At 39.9% G+C, this 20135-nt stretch overlaps 1 protein-coding gene across 12 annotated transcripts in view; it reads right to left on the bottom strand.

The window, feature by feature from the left end:
• Positions 1 to 20135, bottom strand: part of ABI1 (abl interactor 1) — a 112247-nt gene that overhangs the window by 28454 nt on the left and 63658 nt on the right. For all 12 annotated transcript variants that reach the window (XM_023511461.1, XM_023511462.1, XM_003786738.3 and 9 more), the window contains exon 3: positions 17 to 193. In XM_023511461.1, the coding sequence (XP_023367229.1) occupies positions 17 to 193 (177 nt within the window). The remainder of the gene's footprint in view (positions 1 to 16; positions 194 to 20135) is intronic.

Raw genomic sequence — 20135 nt, 5'->3', positions numbered from 1 at the left:
AATATAAAACATTTACCTTCACACCATGGCCCACATCATCCAGAACTGTGTAGTCAATAGGTTTCCGAATATACCTTACAGGGCGTTCCATATTTGCAGGTGCTATGATTTTGTGAGTTCTTGATGTATTCTTATTTGTTGTCAAAATACCAATCTCTCTTCGAGCCACTTTCTCTTTATGAATATCCACAGTCTGTATTTTAAATTTGAAAAAAACAAGAAATTTGACATAGTAAATTATGTATGTGAGGACCATATATGTGTAATGGATCATAGAACTGTATTAAATGTCTATTTTCTAGTGAATACCTTATCCCTCTCTTTTAAATTAAGCAATTATACAAAGCTAAAAGCAGGAAATATTTAAAAGCGATTTAAAAAGAACACCAACTAATTTAATCAATTTGATTCTAAAACAATTCTCAGGCAAGCAGGGGTTTGTTTTTCCCTGCCTAAAGACCTGTTATGTGTAGAAAGAATGAAGTGTCCTACTCCAAGTAGCTTACACTTTAATCAGGATTAAAAAAAAAAAGAAAAAATTTAAAAATGAGTAATTTATAATACAATGAGGTCAGTGCTGTGATGACACATGCACAGTTTATTTGAAATTACTATAAAGGTGCTGGGAGCAAAACACCAATACACCTTTCAGTAGAATTAACAGAATAGGTGGGCATTAAAGAATGAAAAGGAGTATAAGAGGCAGATATGGAAATTACTTTAAAGTCAGAAAGAACAACATGCTACAGACAAAAGTATAAGAGAAAATATCATATAAGCAGAGGTTATAAACTGTCGACTGTCAACAAGCAGCCTAGAAACTTGTTTGGTACAGTCTACCTATGAGACATTTGTAAAAATATTTTTTACTTGTTGTCACCATTTAAAAACTGGATAGTAGTCAGCACAGGAGAAATAATTACTCAACAACTTAAAACTTTGTCCTGATAATAATGTACAAGCAATGACAAACTTAAATTGAGTGGCACAATTATATATGCATTTTAAGAAAATCCCATCCTGTCTCTAAGCAGTTGAGGATAGGACGAAACTACCAGTAGTTAAACAAATGAGAAGGTAATTACAGTGTCGACGTAAGGAAAGGCCAGGAATCTGAACTGAAGCAGGAAAAAGAAAAAAGAAAGGTAGTGTGAGAAACAATGTCTTAATATTATACTTGAAATGATCTATTAAAATTCACCAAAATGTTTAGATTGACAAGAAAAAACCTGTAATCAAAAACAGTACTGCAAGGCTGGGCGCAGCAGTTCATGCCTGTCATCCTAGCACTCTGGGTGGCTGAGATGGAACCACCATTTAAGCTAAGCAGTTTGAGAACAGCCTAAGATTGAGACCCTGAATCTAGTACAAAAAAACAGAAAAATAAGCCAGGCATTGTGGTGGATTACTGTAGTTCCAGCTACTCTGGAAGCTGAGGCAGGAGGATTGCTTGAACCCAGGAGTTTGAGGTTACTGTGAACCAGGATGATACCAGGTCACTCTAGCCTGTGCAACAAAGTGAAACGCTTTCTCAAAAAAAAAAAAAAAAAAAAAAAATACTATTGCAATTGGGTGCCATGGCCTAACATTTGTAATCCTAGCACTTTGGAAGGCCAACTTAAAGCAAGGAATTTGAGGTTGCAGTGAGCTAAGATGATGCCACTGAACTCTACTACGACAACAAAGTGAGCATTTTTTAAATTTTTGAGAAAGAATCTATCACAACCCAAAACAACCTGGAAAGAAACACCTCTCTATACTTGTCTAGCATTTCTGTAAGTTCTTTTTTTAATTTTTTTTAATTAAATCATAGCAGTGTACATTAATACTATCATGGGGTACAGTATCCTGTTTCAGTATACAATTTGAAATTCTTTCATCCACCTGTGGTTAACATAGCCATCATGTCTTTTTCTTAGTTATTGTATTAAGATATTTATATTCTATAATTAGAGAAATTCACATTGTAAGTTCTAAAAAAGATCCATTTCCTTTGTTCTAGATCAGCGGTTCTCAAACTGTGGGTTGAGACCCACAAGAACTGTATTAAAGGCTTACAGCATTAGGAAGGTTGAGAACCACTGTTCTAGATGTTTATTTAAACAACCTTAAAAAATACAGCATCTCCTCAGAAAGCAAAGAGCAAATCTGTTTACTGGCCAGTATAATAAAGATAACATAACCCTCCAATACAAAGGTCAAAAAGGTTTTCTGTCAACTTATACAAAAGATCCAGTCCTATAAGTTGGGAGTCCCTTTCTTCTCATGTACCAACTGTGTATGCAGGCATCACCTGCTTCTGTCTGCAAATACCCTGTGTAAACTGAGAGTCAGTTATCTGGCACAAAAGCTGGCACTCTGGGTACTGCTATTGCCATTGAGTAAGCAAATCCTTTGACTCTGACCCAGGAGTCTCATGTCTTCCAACAGAATGCATGAAATTGCAGTAGGTGAACCTGTTAGCTTACAAGGGTAAAAATCTCAGGCCCTTCACAATTTTCAACAGTTTGGCAATGATCATATGATGCTGACAGAGCCAACACTTTCTAGAAAGCCAAGGAAAGTTATCAAAAATTGAGAGAAGTCTATGAGAATCATTAGTGAACGTATTATCCAAACTGCATGGTCAACCAGGTAATGAATACTCCTCCACTTTATTGCCTTTTAATGAGGCTAAATTGAAGAGGAAGTTTCAGCTGAGTACCAGGATCTAGGCAGACTCAAAGACAACAGGCTGTATGATGCCTTGGTTATTGCCAACTCTCGTCCAGATGGGAGGACTTCCTCACCAAGCTGACAGTCAGCCTCAGCAGGTGTGCCCTGATATCTACTGCCAAGGTTTGGCAGAGGAAGAGGGGAGCACATAAGGTTCTGTTCCCTTTTGGACAACAGTTACAGAGATACATCTTACAGTGAGTGTGAAAGGAGGAAAGTCTGAACCCATTGTGAGTAGAACCAGGCCAATCTTCAGAACTTGGGCAAGTTTGCTTGGAAGATGGGGGATGTAATTACACTGTATGGACATGTAATGTTTGTTACAGAAGAATGGCAGCAACTGGCTTAGTTCTCAGCTCCTCTTGCAGTCTAGCTTACAGATAATCCATCCTCTTAAGGCCAGGTGTGGTGGCTCATGCCTCTATCTCCAGCAATCTGAGAGGCCAATGTGGGAGGATCACTTGAGGTCAGGAGTCCAAGACCAGCAAAAGCCAGACCCTGCCTCTACTAAAAATAGAAACAATTAGCTGGGGGTAGTGGCAAGCACCTGTAGTCCCAGCTACTCAGAAGGCTGAGACAGGAAGATCACTTGAGTCTAGGTGTTGGAAGCTATAATAAGCTATGATGACATCACTACACTCGAGCCCCAGAGGACCTCAAACTTTTTAAACAGGGGGTCAGTTCACTGTCCCTCAGACCACTGGAAGGCCGGACTGCAGGCCCGAGGACAAGTCAGCTGCTAAGCAGGACAGGCAGTGGCAGCAGAAACACCCAGCAGGCCGGATAAATGTCCTAGGCGGGCTGCATGTGGCCCGCGGGCCATAGTTTGAGGACGCCTGCTCTAGCCATACAACAGAGTAAGACCTTGTCTTTAAAAAAAAAAAAAAAAAGAAAGAAAAAAAAATCCATCCCTTCCAGCTGATGGTAAAGGTTATCAGCACTTTTAGCAACAGGTCCTGTCCTGAGACAAAATCCCTTCAGCGCCAAGCAGTCAACAGGCTCCTACAAATGAAGGTGACTCTGATGTATCAGAAACTAGCTCAAATGATCTAGATGACTCTTACTGTCAACACTGCAGGCTTAGAAATCTCCCCTAGCCCTAGAATTGAAATCCTGGAAGAAGAATTTAAGAGATGTTATCTGGTGGAGCAGCAAATAGCCCAAATTAAAATAGACTCCTAAAAACAGGAATGCCACCACGCAGATCAAGCCCAAGTCAGCCAATGGGGGCAAAACCCTTTGCCCCCACCACAAAGCAAAGTGGCTATAGCTGTTGAATCAAGGTGTTCCCATACAGGTATGGATGTCCATAATGATAACCTTGCTACAGAATATTGGGTTCTGGGTGTACCAAAAATACTGCAGGTTTATATGGCTGATGAGCATGCAGCTACTGTACCACTCACACTGCAATAAATGCCCCTTGTGTGCTGGTGCGGAGCTTCTCTCTCCCAACCCCCCATCCCCATCTCTCAAACTCAGGTCCAACTGCTGCAGTCTGGGCAGGATTCACAGCCGAGAAGGGAAGTTCATGTGACCTTTGGGTAGGACTCTTTGACCCAAGGTACTACCGTTGTGTGTTCTGTTGCACCACTGATGAACTGTATAAATGGTATTGATGTACTGATATTTCATATGCTTGTACTTTAATGCCCATACACTCCAGAGATTATACCCCTTGGCACAAACCCATATAGAAAAGCACTGGCAGCTTTAGGGCCCCATAATTCTATAACCCCTTTGAGTACAAGGCTCTATACAGAGATGAATTTACTGACAAAAGCCTCTGGCCAGACAAAAAGCCTCCTTGAGAGGTGCCTGCTGGGTTTGGATTAATGCCTCCCTGACACAACTACCAGGTATGTGTCTTTTCAAAAGATTCCATTTGGGGATGGGTCAAATCAAAAGCAATGAGTAACAAGGTGAAAAGGGCCCAAAAAGCCTCTCTCATCACATGGAAATGGTATTTTCAAGAATGTAGTCAGCCAGGCACCTAAGGCAGCTCAGCTATTCATGAAAAAGTAGCAGCTATGACTTTGGAAAGTTTGAGCTTCTATTCTGCCACTTAAAGCAAAGCCACTGGCTCATTTGGCCCTTGATTCACAGAAGTTCCCTAAATGCCAGGCCTGGTTCACTGATGATTCAATGAAGCTGAAATTGTAGTGTACAGTGGGCTGCTGTGCCATTCAACATCAGTGCCTGCTATACAGAACTGAAAATGGGTGTGGCTGCTTTATTCTATGGGTAGAACTCAAGGACATTCTTATAGATCAGGACAATACTCCCCTTGAAAACACTTATATTTTTATACTGACTTTCAGACTGTTACCAATGGTCTACCTAGCTAGCTCTTTGGTCTGCCACATGGAAAACTAAAGAATGACATTATTAAAAGACTGTCCTTAAACTGTGGAGATTAACTGTAGTAGCTCACTGAACCATGTGGATAACTAATACAGATGTCTTATGGCAAGGGCCCATTGAGAGTAATTAGAATCAAACTACTGATAGGGCTGTTCAGACTGCCATGACTGCTGGTCGATCCATCATCACACCTGACTGACATGGCAACACATGTACCACCATGGGTAACAAAGTCAAGGACTTGGTCTCCTTGAAGCAGAAGCTACTATCTCATTCCAGACTTGTGAGTCCTGGAAAAAGACCCACTTGTCTCATGGAGAGAGGGACCACTGGCATACTACTGCAGACTGGTTACATGGAAACTTTGACACCTCTCTTCAGGCTATCAGTGGTGCCTCATTGTTGACACTTTTTTGGGGGGTGGGGGGAGTCTGGTATCACTAACCGTGCCCATCCAGTCAGCTGATTCTAGCTTCATCAATGCAGATCCTTAATATTAATCTATGTTATGTTTTTACTTTCCACACCACTTGTAATCTGACAACAGATGTATGCTTTTAATCACAAAAGTCATTCAACAATGAGCTGTTAGTCAAGGTATCAGATGGCATTCTGCGCTTCCTACCACCCACATGCATCGTGTACTACGCATTGTGAAAAGTGAGACGGACAGACTGGGAGCAGAGAATTTCAGGCCAAGTTTATTGAAAGGGACAGTGACCTGCATAAGCAGGGCAAAGATGTCAATCTGTGCCTGGGGCAATTAGAGTCCCCTTTTATATGGAGTTGGGGGAGGGGGGCAAATTCCACAGCTTGCCCAAAGGATTTGGGACCTTTGGCACAAATTTTGGGAGTTGGGCTAAGGTAGATCCTTAGTGTCCTTTGTCTTGGGATAGGGGCGGTCGTGTAGGGCCACATTAGGCCCCCCAACGCATTACTAAGTGCTGGAAAATTTGCCCTCAAAATCAAGTCAAAAAACTCAACAACAAAAGAACCAATTCAAAAATGGGCAAAGGACTAGAATAGACATTTCTCCAAAGAAGATATGCAAATGCCCAATAAGCACATGAAAAGATTCTCAGCATCACTTATCATTAGGGAAATGCAAATGAAACCCACAAGGAGATATAACCTCACATCCATTAGGATGGTTGCCATCAAAAAAGCCCAGAAAATAACAAGTGTTGGTGAGAATATGGAGGAACTGGAGCCCTCATGAGCTATTGGTGTGAATATAAAATGGGTGGCCACTGTGAAAAACTGTATGGTAAGTCCTCAAAAAATTAAAAACAAAATTACCATGTACACCCAAAAGAACTGAAAGCAGTCTCCTCGTGGCATTTTTCACAACAGCCAAAGATGAAAGTAAAACAAGTGTCCATCAACAGATGAATGGACAAAATATGGAATATACATGCAATACTAGATCAATCAGCCTTAAAAATCCTGACACATGCTACCACACGGATGAGCCTTGAGGACCTTATGCTAAGTGATATAAGCCAGTCACAAAAGGACAGATACTGTAAATTCCACTTACATGAGGTATCTAAAGTAGTCAAATTTGTAAAGACAAATTAAGATAGTGACTGTCAAGGGCAGTAGAAAGCAATGGTGACTTCTTGTTTAATGGGTACAGAGATTTAGTTCTGCAAGATGTGAAGAATTCAGAAGACTGGTCGCACAACATTGTAACCGTACTTAAAAACCACTGAACTATACAATTTAAAAGTGGTAAAGGTGGTAAAATATGTACTTTACTATAATTAAGAAAATACATTTTTAAATCAACTCAGAAGATTTCTGAGTCTACCTCTTTCACCTCCTCCTGGTTCACACATATTAATAAAACGGTTTGGTCACTGAATGTGGCTGTCAACAGGAAGAAGTAGTCATCTCCTCTTGGCCACTTGGGACTCTGCCCTGACCATTCCTGAGCATGATGCTTCTTTCTATTCCCTAGTGGAAACTCCAGGCGGGCCTGTTAACTCTCTGCAGGGCAGCCCAGCCAAGAGGGCTTTGGGAATTCAAACTTAATTCAGCTTCGGCCACCTGGCTTTCTTGTTGGATTTCTGTGGACTTAGATAATAAAGATAATGACTACTTGGTTAAGTATAATGTTCACCAAGTCCACTTCTGGTGGTACATGTAGACTAAACCAGGAGATACAATAGTCTCTAATAAAAATGCCCCTTTCTCTCTTGCACTTGACCTTTCCAGGTGGAAGGTCAGAGTCTATGTCAGAGATAACGGGAAAAAAGGTAAAGTTAGCTACTGGAATGGGACACATTCATTTTGTAGCAGTGGAAGGGATACAACAACCCTGGCACCTGTAAGAGGAAGACCTTAGACTTTGGGAGGTAAGGAAAAAAGAGGGACATTAGTGACCTCTGTCTTTCAGAATCACCCCCACAAAGCAAAATTCCCTGGTGCAGTTCCTACAAATTGTGCTGACTGCTAGGTCTGCCCATACCCTGCCAGAAAACTCTGATCACAATTTGATCACCATTCTCCTTAACCTCACAGAAAAATCTCTCAGAAGCCCCTTCATCTCCCACACAAAATGTTTATCCATACCTTTAGGTGTCTTTTCTACTACCATTCTTGTAGCTATCATTAGGTCACTCCAAGGGACAGATGAATGCCATCTGGCCGATGGCACAGATAAATACAACAGATTGGACAGAATGCCTTCAGGTAGTCTCTCCAAAAATGAGGACTAGACAACTATTCATACTGAACTGGCACCCCTAAAAAACTATCAAGGAGGCCATCGGTGAGGCCACATTGAAGAAACTATCAGCCTATGACCCCTGATTTAAGTAGATCCCACCTAAAGGAAAGAGGAGAGACAACCATAACAACATATTCTTTATAGGGGCTGAAGCCTTAGAAATACTTCTTGTGTGAAGTCAGGCACCACGGCACTAATCCCTCAAGATTCATCCAATTTAAAAAGGTTGTTTGAAATTTGTTCCTGACTTTAGCTGAAGCAATCAATGACATCACCTTGGCCCTACAGGCATTCAGGTCAGTCTCAATTCACTAAACAGGACGTTATGGATAATGAAATAATTCTACATTTCCTCCTGCCAGGCCAAGGCAAAATACTATGCAACATACCTTTAATATCTAGATTAATGCCTTGGGCAAAGAAGAAAGTTAGTACAGAAACTTAAAGAGAAAGCAACCTGGCTATCTAGTGTAGACTCTAAAACTTTATCAGGGGAAGGAGGGAGCTGAGGTCAATATTATAGTTTGGCCTCATCCAGCTACCCTGGTGATAGTAACTTTAATTAAATATCTCATAAAACAAATAGAATGGATCTGATTCAGTCTTGGTCAGAAAGATTAATCAGAGTGACCAATGAATTTTTATAAGACCAGGGGAAATCTAACCAGAAATCCAACAATATAGAAATGAGGGTGAATGTTAAAAGGCAATTATACTTGGGTCTGTTGTGTTTCTGTACATCTCAGAGTAGAAGCATTGAATCTCTGTTCCATACTAACTTGCCAAAGTATGTCTGCATAAGGAACATTCTTGAAGGACAGAGAAATAGTGTCTTCCCAAGGAGCAAAGGGCAAATTTATTTGCTATCTTGTATAATGAAGATTTCATCTCCCTCAAGACAAAGGTGAGGTAAGCTTACTGCCCTTTAGAAAATTTTGAGTTCCCTAACGTGGAGGCTTCTCTTCTGAACTACAGACCATACATACTACATGACAGGACAGGCATCATCAGCTCCCTTCATGTTCTGTTCCTCTATGGCAGCAGTCCTCAACTGTTCCTCTATGGCAGCAGTTCCTCCTCAACTGGTGGAGGAACTGTATTAAAGGGTTGCAGCATTAGGAAGGTTGAGAACCACTGCATGGAGCTAGGCTTGGGAGACTGGCACTTCTATCCCTCTTCTCTTTATGAGTAATAAAGTCCTGTCTCTGCTCAGTTTTCCATCTGTAACTACAAATCTGTGGGAGGTTAACCCGTTAGCTGGCATGAAGAACAAAACCTCAGACCCTACATAGTTCTTGAAACAATTGTGTTTACAGTAAAAAGAATCATATTTTCTGGCCACCCCTCTTCCTCAGTAATTTTAAGGATTGTCTAAGATAGAGTCATTGATGTGCAGAGCCACATCTTTTAAAACTCTTCCATACATCTTTTAAATTCTTGTTTCTAATACGTCCAGCACAAGTTTAACTAGCATAAATTTTAGCCAAATTTTGCTTGACACATAATTAAGAAATCCATAATTCTACAGAAGGGAGAATATTGAGATGCCACTGGAAGGTGAAAAAAAGACAGACCAATACCCACCTTGGTTTGCTCCTACCTCCCCTGAACACTCATTCTGTCTCCTCTGCAAGGTCACCTCACAGATGCAATGCCTCCAGTTTAGTCCTAGACACCTGCCTCTTTATAAGCTCCCTTGAGCTTAAATTACATGTGAACTTTTTTATATCTATTCAAGGCCTCTCCTCTGAGCTGTAGATTCTTATAAAACTGAAATTCCAGGGTCAGCGTCTATGGCTTAAGTGGCTAAGGCACCAGCCACATACACCTAAGGTGGTGGGTTCGAATCCAGCCCGGGCCCACCAAACAATAATGACGGCTGCAACCAAAAATAGCTAGGCGTTGTGGCGGGCGCCTGTGTTCCCAGCTACTTGGGAGGCTGAGGCAAGAGAACTGCTTAAGCCCAAGAGCTTGAGGTTGCTGTGAGCTGTGATGCCACTGCACCCTACATAGTGAGGGTGACATAGTGAGACCCTGTCTCAAACAAAACAAAACAAAAACAAAAAAACCTGACATTCCTCTCAGATGTCAATGATACCACAAAGTGAATTGCCCCAAATCAAACATAGTCTACTCAATCCTAATTTCTATGTCCCTACTTCAGTTCTGTATTATGTTATATAAGTCATACATATAGTGTGCATTTCATATCCACTATCACTAAATACCACCAGAAATCTGTTTCCTGTTTCCAACACTGTAATCCTAGTCTATCCACTATTTAATCTCTCACTTTGGCTACTGCAATAACCTTCTAATTAATTGGTCCACTTGAGTCCGATCTGGTCTTTTTCCTATCTGTTCTCTATGGGTTACAAAAATTTAAAAAAAAGAAAACTTGAGGAAACAAAACGAAAAAAAAAATGCATGTATTTTATTGCTTAAACCCTATTAAAAAACCATCCCACATGGTCCCCAGTTTTCAAGGGAAAAGTAAATTCAAACTAGTTCAGGGTTTTTTCCTATATTTTTTAAACATCATGGCTCACAACTCTACTTAAAATCATCTTTTTTTCACCTTTCCTACTTCCCTCACACACTACAGAACTATTCGGGACATTATTTCCAATCACATGAAAAATTCTACTTTGGGTCTACTCTGTTCTCCCAACTCTGAATCATGAAAGTCCAAATCACAACCCTCCATATGGCAGGGTGAGCAAAGGAAGGGGGTAGGAAGAGAGGAACAAAACCTGTTCTAAATTAGAACATTAGTGTAACAACAGCATGCATATGTTCACAGAGTGAGAGTTAGCATTTGCAGGGAGACTAATTCGTTCTCATAAACAAATTTCTTTTTTTTTTTTTTTTTTTTTTTGAGATAGAGCCTCAAGCTATCCCCCCTGGATAGAGTACCATGGCATCATGCTCACAGCAACCTCCAGCTCCTGGGCTCAAGCGAGTCTCCTGCCTCAGCCTCCCAAGTAGCTGGGACTACAGGCGCCCGCCACAATGCCTGGCCATTTTTTGGTTGCAGCCATCATTGTTGTTTGGCGGGCCCGGGCTGGGGATTCGAACCCGCCACCTTAGGTGTATGTGGCTGGCGCCTTAGCCGCTTGAGCCACAGGCGCCGAGCCAACAAATTTCTTTACCTTCACACTTTCTTCTTCATTTTAAATAACAAAAGAAGTTTGGCTCGGCGCCTATAGCTCAACCGGCTACGGTGCCAGCCACATACACCTAAGGTGGCAGGTTCGAATCCCCAGCCCGGACCCGCCAAACAACAATAATGGCTGCAACCAAAAAATAGCCGGGCATTGTGGCAGGCGCCTGTAGTCCCAGTTACTTGGGAGGCTGAGGCAGGAGACTCGCTTGAGCCCAGGAGTTGGAGGCTGCTGTGAGCTGTAATGCCATGGCACTCTGCCCAGGGGGACAGCTTGAGGCTCTGTCTCAAAAAAAAAAAAAAAAAAAAAAAAAAGAAGTTTGATATAAAGAAAATTAGTTTTAGTGTCAATATACTAGAGACAAAAATCAAGAGTTACCCTACTTGAGAACTAAAAGGTCCAGGAGATCACCCTACCATAACCCCCCCATACTTAGGTAGGGGAAGGAATACAAATTTGAAATCAGGGAATAAAGGTTTAAATACTGGCTCTTTCAGTTACTAAATACATATCCAGAGTGTCCACAAAGTCTGTATGCAATTTAAACTATTTTAAATCACACACAAATTTTATGGACATCCTGTATATACGTGCATATATGTGTGTGTGTGTGTGTTTGTGGGTATGTGTATATGTAATATATATATAATATTTAAAATATATATATATATTCTTTTTTTTTAAGAGACTAGATACCATTCTGTCCCTAAAGTACAGTGGCATCATCATAATTCAATGCAGCCTCAAACTCCTAGGCTCAAGTGATCCTTCCAAATAGCTGGGATTACAGGCATGACACAGCACACCTGTGAGATACCAAACCTGCTTAGATGTAAAATTTGATACAAGTTTTAATTCACTAAAATTCCATTTGCTTAAATAAAATGGCAATAGGATAATATGTCAGAAACTACAACACTGTTTGATGCAAAAGCGAACTTAAAAAAATTAAAGCTGGGCTCGGCGCCTGTGGCTCAAGTGGCAAAGGCACCAGCCACATACCCTAAGGTGGCGAGTTCGAATACAGCCCGGACCCGCCATACAACAATGACCTGTAACCAAAAAAATAGCCAGGCATTATGGCGGGTGCCAGTGGTCTCCCAGCTACTTGGGAGGCAGAGGCAGGAGACTCACTTGAGCCCAGGAATTGGAGGTTGCTATGAGCTGTGATGCCACAGCATTCTACCCAGGGGACTAGCTTAAGGCTCTGTCTCAAAAAAAATAAAAAAAAAAAATTAAATCTGAATCTTATTTATCAAGCTACCCAATCTACAACCCTGCAATTAAGGAAAAAAAATTTCGGGCCATGCACAGTGGCTCATGCCTATAATCCTAATACTCAGGGAGGCCGAGGTGGATAGACGGCTTGAGCTCAGGAGTTCGAGACCAGCCTGAGTAAGACGGAGACCCCGTCTCTAAAAATAGCTGGACGTTGTGATGCATGCCTGTAGTCCTAGCGGCTTGGAAGGCTAAGGCAAGAGATCAGTTGAGCCCAACAGTTTGAGGTTGCTGTGAGCTATAACGCCACGGCATGGGTGATAAAAAATTCCATCTCAAAAAAAAAAAAAGAAAGGAAAGGAAAAATTAACACTCTGAATAATACCCAAAAAAAACTCTCTCCCTATACAATTATACATTTTTACCTCTACAATAATTAAGGAAAGAATAAGAAAACAGTCAAGGCCAAGCACAGTGGCTTATACCTGTAACCCAATCTATCACTTTAGGAGGCTGAGGGAGAGGATGGCTTGAGGTCAGGAATTCAAGGCCTCAACAACACTACAAGACCCCATCTCTACTAAAAAACAGAAAAACTAGCCAGGCATGGTGGTGCACATATGTAGACCCACCTACTCAGGAGACTGAGCCAGAAGTATTGCTTTAGCCCAGGAATCTGACGTTGGAATGAGCTATGATTATGTTGCTATACTCTAGCTTGGGCAACAGAGTGAAACCCTGTCACCAAAAAAAAAAAAAAAAAAAAAAAAAGAGTATTTAATTAAATTTTTAAAGAAACAGTAAAATACAAATTGAAAAGAGAAACGTAAAAGAAAAAACTGGTCTTCAAAGCTAGGTCCAACACACCCCACCTACTCAAAATCACACACAACCCTAATTGCCTACTTCCATCCAATGTTTTATCGATGAAAAATCTTCCCAAACTGATCTATAACTTCAATGCATCCAATAAAAATTCCAATACAGTTTTTCAGTTTCAAATGCATATCAAAGAGCAAAGAGGAAAGAATGGCTAAGACACAGTTTTAAAAAACTGTAGCAGAAAGGAAGAGGGTAACTTGCCTATTGAAATATAAAGCCATAGTAAATAAGACAAAAGGTTTCTTATATAGAGCTAAATAAACAGAATACCAGACTAACACAGCACCAGAGAGAACTCAAACTCATTTATGCATGTTTATAAGGAAGCTTGATATATTACAGTGATGGCACAGTAGGAAAGTCTGCCACATAAACACTGAAAATAGATCCCTACCTCATACCATAGGAAAAAAAAATTCCAGATTAAATGTAAGTGCAAACAAATGGCATATTTATACAATAATGAGAATTAAACAACTACTATGGGTGAACTTCCTATATTTAATACAGATAAACCTGAGAAATTATCACTGGGAGAAGAAAAGCAGCAAGACATGCTAGACTACATGCAACATGAATCCATTTTTATAAAAGCCAAACATAAGCAAAATTAAACAATAACTGTTTGGGGATATATACACACATACATGATTAAAATTTTTTGAAGTGGCTGGGCGCAGTGGCTCACACCTGTAATCCTAACAAGGCCAAGGCAGGTGAACTGCCTGAGCTCACAGGTTCGAGACCAGCCTGAGTCAGAGCAAGACCCCATCTCTAAAAATAGCCAGGTGTTGTGGTGGGAATCTGTAGTCCCAGCTACTGGGGAGGCTGAGGCAAGAGAATCACTTAGCCCAAGAGTTTGAGGTTGCTGTAAGCTGTGATACCATGATACTCTACTGAGAGTAACAAAGTAAGACACTGTCTCAAAAAAAAAAAAAAAAAAAATTCAAAGTGCAAGGAAATGATACATAGGTAAGAAAAAGAATTGATCATTTTCTAGTTTGCAGTCTTGGTGATGGACTAATAGATGTTTGCTTATTATTACATGTGTTAACATATATCACAGTCATGTATTCTTTTGAATGTATTAATTGTAAGGTAATTTTTAATGTATTTAATTACACACAAAGTACAAATAGAGCTCAAAAGAATGATTAATATTCCTGGAGCTACATCAAAAGTCTCCATAAAAGAAATCTCATTTCAGCCAGCCATATTTAGCAGGTCAAAGAGAGGAAAATACAAGCACAGCCTAAAGCACAGCAAAGAGGCACAAAAATAAAACACCTGCTGAGAGATCAGAGAAAAGCTAAAACAGTATGAATAAAAAAGACTATGGAAATTAGGAGACCAAACTTGAAAACTTCTTTTTAATGAGTCAAGCAGGCCTTTTATAAATATGAGCAGACAGGGAATTGAATAAGTAGAATAAATTGCATGGTAAGCAAAGTTCTAAAGAAAAGATTAAAAATTCCAAAAGCAATCCTATTTAGAGGAAAAAGTGTTATTTTCTAAAATGAAAGTGTAAATAAAGGTGATAAATTCCATAAGTAGACAAAACTTTAAAATTATCTTTGAGGATATGACTATTTAAAACTACTGTACAGAAATATGTTGTCTTGTGTTTTTTTTCCTTCCCCTTGTCACTGGGGTGGGGGGGGTGGGGGTGAACCTTATGTTTCTTTTTTAAAGATCTCCCAGAAAAACTCTTCCTTATTATCAAAAGACAGACAGGCAGGAAAGACATATGACACAGCAATATTACATAAAAGTTTCACATATCATATCATAAGGCCTACTATCCTCACAACAGCCACTGCCACTACAGGAAAGGCATTACGGGCTTCAAGCAAAGAACTCTGTACATAAGTAAAAAGGTAATGAATGTTGGCTCAAAAAATAAGTACAAAACGAAAATCAAAATACTTTTGCCCTGACTAGAAAAAGAAGAAGGGCAGAAAGAGGGTAGAGAGAGTGTAAGAGAGTCCTGAGACAAGCTAAACAGAGAAAGCCTTCAGCCAAGAAAGAGACGATCTTTGTTACTGCTTATTTGGACCAGACTCTGGAGATGGCCATACGCCCAAAATTCTGTGTTACGGAGCTTTGTTCAATAAGCTTGAAACTAGGTCCCAATCAACTTCCAAGTTAACTTGATTCAGAATGACCTATATATACACAATATTAAATAGATCTATTTAGAAAAGATGAGCTACAAAATCAGACTCTGGTGGAAAAACACAAAACTCTTGGATAAGAATTACTTTGAAATATTTTATCCTGGGAAAAACTGAATCTGTCACGAACACTTTGTTCCATGACTAATTTTTTAGTACCACCCAATGGCATTTTTCTGTCTCCTCCCCACTTGCTTAATAATATAAGACAAACTAAAGAACTATACATGCTAATTATACAAACACTTTAAAGAGAAAATTTTTGTGCTTAATTTATTGATAACCCTTTTTGATCTAAGCTAAGTAAGAAATTTTAGAAAAACATTAAACCATAGTTTATCTTCTAAACATCAGATCATGAATTTGTTCTTATTCTTCAACCTAATACAGAATAAACATTTTTTTTTTTTTTGAAACAGAATCTCACTCTGTCACCCTTGGTAGAGTGCTGTGACATTCACAGCTCACAGCAACCTCTTGAGCCCAAGCAGCTGGGACTACAGGTGTCAGCCACAAGGCCCGGCTATTTTTAGAGACAAAAAAGTCTCACTCTGGCTCAGACTGGTCTCGATCTCGTGAGCTCAGGCAATCTACCCACCTCCGCCTTCCAGAGTACTAAGATTACAAGTGTGAGCCACTGCACCCGGCTTAACATTTAACATTTCAAGAGTGTCTCTACCTTCTTAAAAAGATAATATATTTTAAATTATCTAGAAATGTTAAGAAGTATAGTCTGATGACTTTAAGATTCAGGCTCAGGAACTAGACTGAGCCTGACGATTCCATTTATTAACTGTCTGAACTTGCTAAGTCACTCAATTACTCTTATGCTCTCATTTTCCTTATCATATAGATGAGATTTAAAAACAAAAGCAGGCTTGGCACCTGTGGCTCAAGTGGCTAAGGCACCAGCCACATACACCTAAGGTGGTGGGTTCGAATCCAACCCGGGCCCGCCAAACAAGGGCTGCAACCAAAAAAAAAATAGCCAGGCGTTGTGGCAGGTGCCTGTGGTCCCAGCTACTTGGGAGGTGGAGGCAGGCGACTCACTTGAGTCCAGGAGTTGGAGGTTGCTGTGAGCTGTGATGCCACAACCCTCTACCCAGAGGGACAGCTTGAGGCTCTGTCTCAAAAAATAAAAAATAAAAAAGCAGACTCAGTGCCCCTAGCACAGTGTTCATGGTGCCAGCCATATACACCAAGGCTGATAGGTTCAAACCCACCCTGTGCCAGCTAAAAAAACAACAAAGCCAAGTGCAACCAAAGAAATAGCCAGGCATTGTGGCAGGCACCTGTGGTCCCAGCTACTTGGGAGTCTGAGGCAAGAGAATCGCTTAAGCGCCAAGAGTTTGATGTTGCTGTGAGGTATGATATCACAGCACTCTACCTAGGATGACATAGTGAGATTCTGTCTCAAACATACATACATACATAAATAAATAAATAAAAACAAAAAGCAGAATAAACCTAGCAGGATTAAATGAAGAGAGAGAGAGAGCACGCGATAAGGGATTTTCAATAGTATCTGACATTCAGAAAAAACTGAATATTATTATTCTCTGCTCCCCAATCAGTATTTAAGGGTTTAACTCTGACTTTACTTGATAATATCGAACCAGGAAAAGCTTATACCCAATAATAAATACAATTCTTATTAGCAATCTTAGAAATTTTTGCATAGTTCACTTAAAATGTCCCCCCCTTACCCCACTTGACTAAATAAAAAATTAAGTAAAATGTCCCCCTTATATTAACATAAATGACAAACAGTGCAAATTAGTATTATCAAAAAAAGATTTAAACCCAATACTTTGTTTCTACTTCTTTATTTTTTTAAAAGACAGGATCACTCTCTTTGTACCAGGGTAGAGGGCAGTGGTGTGATCATAGCTCATTGCAGCCTCCAACTCCTGGCCCAAACAATCCTCCTGCCTCAGCCTTCTAAGTAGCTGAGATTACAAGAGTGGACTATCACACCACATCCAACACTTTGAAAGAATCTGGGTTATACTCAACAGCAGTCCTTTCTGAGTCTCCTTATTTCTCTTTTCACCACAGGAGAATTTCTGGTCCTATAATTCTCCTTACCAATAATGATCTCATTCAGAGATCTTTATTTATACTGAGAGGCTTATATACAAGTACAAGCTGATACTTAAGTTTAAATTTTGATGTTTGCACAGTACTGTCTCTCCTGAGACTTCACCAAAACCACCAATTTATTTAGATATATACATACACTACACACGCACATAACACACTTTCCAGAAAGACAAGGGATAAGAACTTCTAATAAATCTTTGAATGTCAGAAAACAAATGGAAGTAGCTAAATGATAAAAATATGAGCCTAAATATAAGAACCTAAAACCCCTGTTACAGCAAGACAATTTATCCTACAAGAAAAAAAAATAATAGTAACCCCTAGGAGACTGAAAATTTGAAAACACCAGGTTTGCCTGGGCACACTAGCTCATGCCTATAATGCTAGCACTTTGGGAGACTGAAGTGGTGGACTCCTTGAGCTCAGGAGTTCAAGACCACCTTGAGTGAGAGCAAGACCCCATTTCTACTAAAAATAGAAAAATTGGGCTCAGCACCTATGGCTCAAGCGGCTGAGGCGCCAGACATATACACCTGAGCTGGCAGGTTCAAATCCAGCCTGGGCCTGCCAAACAACAATGATGGCTGCAACCAAAATAGCACCTGTGGTCCCAGTTACTTGGGAGGCAGAGGCAGAAGAACTGCTTGAGCCCAGGAGTTGGAGGTTGCTGTGAGCTGTGATGCCACAGCACTCTATCCAGGGTGACAGCTTGAGCCTCTGTCTCAAAATAAATAAAATAAACTCAGTGGAAGAAAAGATCTTATTAAAAAAAATAATAATAGAAAAATTGGCCTGGTATTGTGGTGGATGCCTATAGCCCCAGCTACTCAGGAGGCTGAGACAAGAGAATCACTTGAACCCAAAAGTTTGAAGTTGTGTGAACTGTGATGTCACAGCACTCCACCCAGGATGATATATATATGACAGTAACTACAGACTACAAAAGTAAAGAACCACAATGATACACCACTTCATACTAAGATGGCATTAATAAAATAAAAATAGGACCAGGTGCAGTGGCTCCTGTGTGATGTAATCCCAGAACTTTGGGAGGTTGAAGTGGGATGATCACTTGAGTCCAGCAGTTTAAGTCCAGCCTGGGCAACACAGCAAGACCCAATGTCTATTAATTTTTTTTTTTTAATTAGCTGGGTATGGTGACACATGCCTGCAGTCCCAGATACTCAGGAGGCTAAGACAGGTGGGTCACTTGAGTCCAAGAGATTGAGGCCAACCTGGACAACACAGGAAGACCTCATCTCAAAGAGAAAAAAAGACAAAGATAAAGCAAGTATTTGTAATGATAGAGAAACTACAACCCTCAAACACTGCTGATGGAAATATAAAATTAGATAGCCACTTTGGAAAACGGCTGGTTGTTCCTTAAATGGTAAACACAGTCACCAAGGCAATTCTTCTGGGAAGTATATAACCAATATGTCCATGCAAAACTTATACACAAATGTTCAGAAATTATTATTCATAACAGGAAAAGGAAGGAATCCAAACGTCTATCAACTGACGAAAAGGTAAATAAAATGTGGTCTATCCATGCACTGGAACCTTATCTGGTAAAGTAATGAAGTACTAACACATGCTAGAACATGAATGAACCTTGAGAGCATCACGCTAAGAGTAAGAAGCAAGCATAAAGAACTACAAATCGTACAAATACATGTATATGAAATGTCCACAACAAGCGAGTCTACACAGATTAAAAACAGAAAATTTAAAACTGAGAGGGAAGCTCAGCAGATCTAGTCAAGAAGGGAGACAGGACATGATAGGAGATATTCTTACACTGTTGAACAGCAGAGTCAGAGTTGTAAACCAGGATAGGCAGGGCCAAATTAAAGAAAAAAGGCACATTTTGTTGATATCAGAGTGAACTAGAGTGTTCAAATGTATTTTAATCACAGTTAACTGAAAAACCTTTTCAAAAAATGAGATTCACTGAAGCTGTTTGAGAGTAAAAGTATTTTAAATTAAAAATATAACAGGAAAACAAAGGTAACAGACTTTATCTTATTAAACTCATTATCACTTTGCTAATATAAGGAATGTCACCTAGGGCAATATGGCACATTAGATAACCTGGAAACTCTCCCACTATAAACTAACTAAAATTGCTTGATTAAAAAGCGCTGTGACAAAATATTTTCCTAATTCACAGTCCAATGCTTACAGAGTAATGAAAATCCAGGAGAGTAGTTAAGAAAATAGATCTAAAATTCAGAACTCAAAACATAAATGAAGCTGCAGCTATTCCGTCTGCAGTAATTTTTTTGCCAGTACAAATAAGCTTAAATTATCACGTCACATGAGGATAAAAATGCCATTGGGCTTGGTAAAAGTGGTAAGTTAGAACTGATATGGCAAAATTTTGCAGATGCAAGTAAATTAAGTATCTTGGGTAAGGTGACCAGGTTTTAACATTGGTAAAGCGGGACACCGTTGATGGGGGTGGGGACGGGGCCTGGGGGGGGGCAAGGCCTGACAACAAGGCAAACTTTGATAAGCAGTTCCCAATTATCAGTTCTCAACAATTATTTGTTATTATTAAAGTTTAACATTATAAAATTAACAAAAATAATATAAAACTCATATCCTGGAGAAATAGCCACAAGGCAGCCAAAAACCGTATATTCCCTTCCTGTTCTCCAGCATGCCCTAGCTTGTCCTGCATTCTTTCCAAAAATTGGGACTTTTTTTTTTAAACATCGCAGGAAGTGGGATAAACTATTAAAAATCAGGACTGTCCCACCAAAAGCGGGACGTCTG

Source organism: Otolemur garnettii, unplaced genomic scaffold, assembly GCF_000181295.1.
Source record: "Otolemur garnettii isolate 467f Iridium unplaced genomic scaffold, OtoGar3 scaffold00019, whole genome shotgun sequence".
Taxonomy (NCBI): Eukaryota; Metazoa; Chordata; class Mammalia; order Primates; family Galagidae; genus Otolemur; species Otolemur garnettii.
Note: the sequence above shows the minus strand (reverse complement) of the source record. Positions and strands in the feature narration are given on the sequence as shown.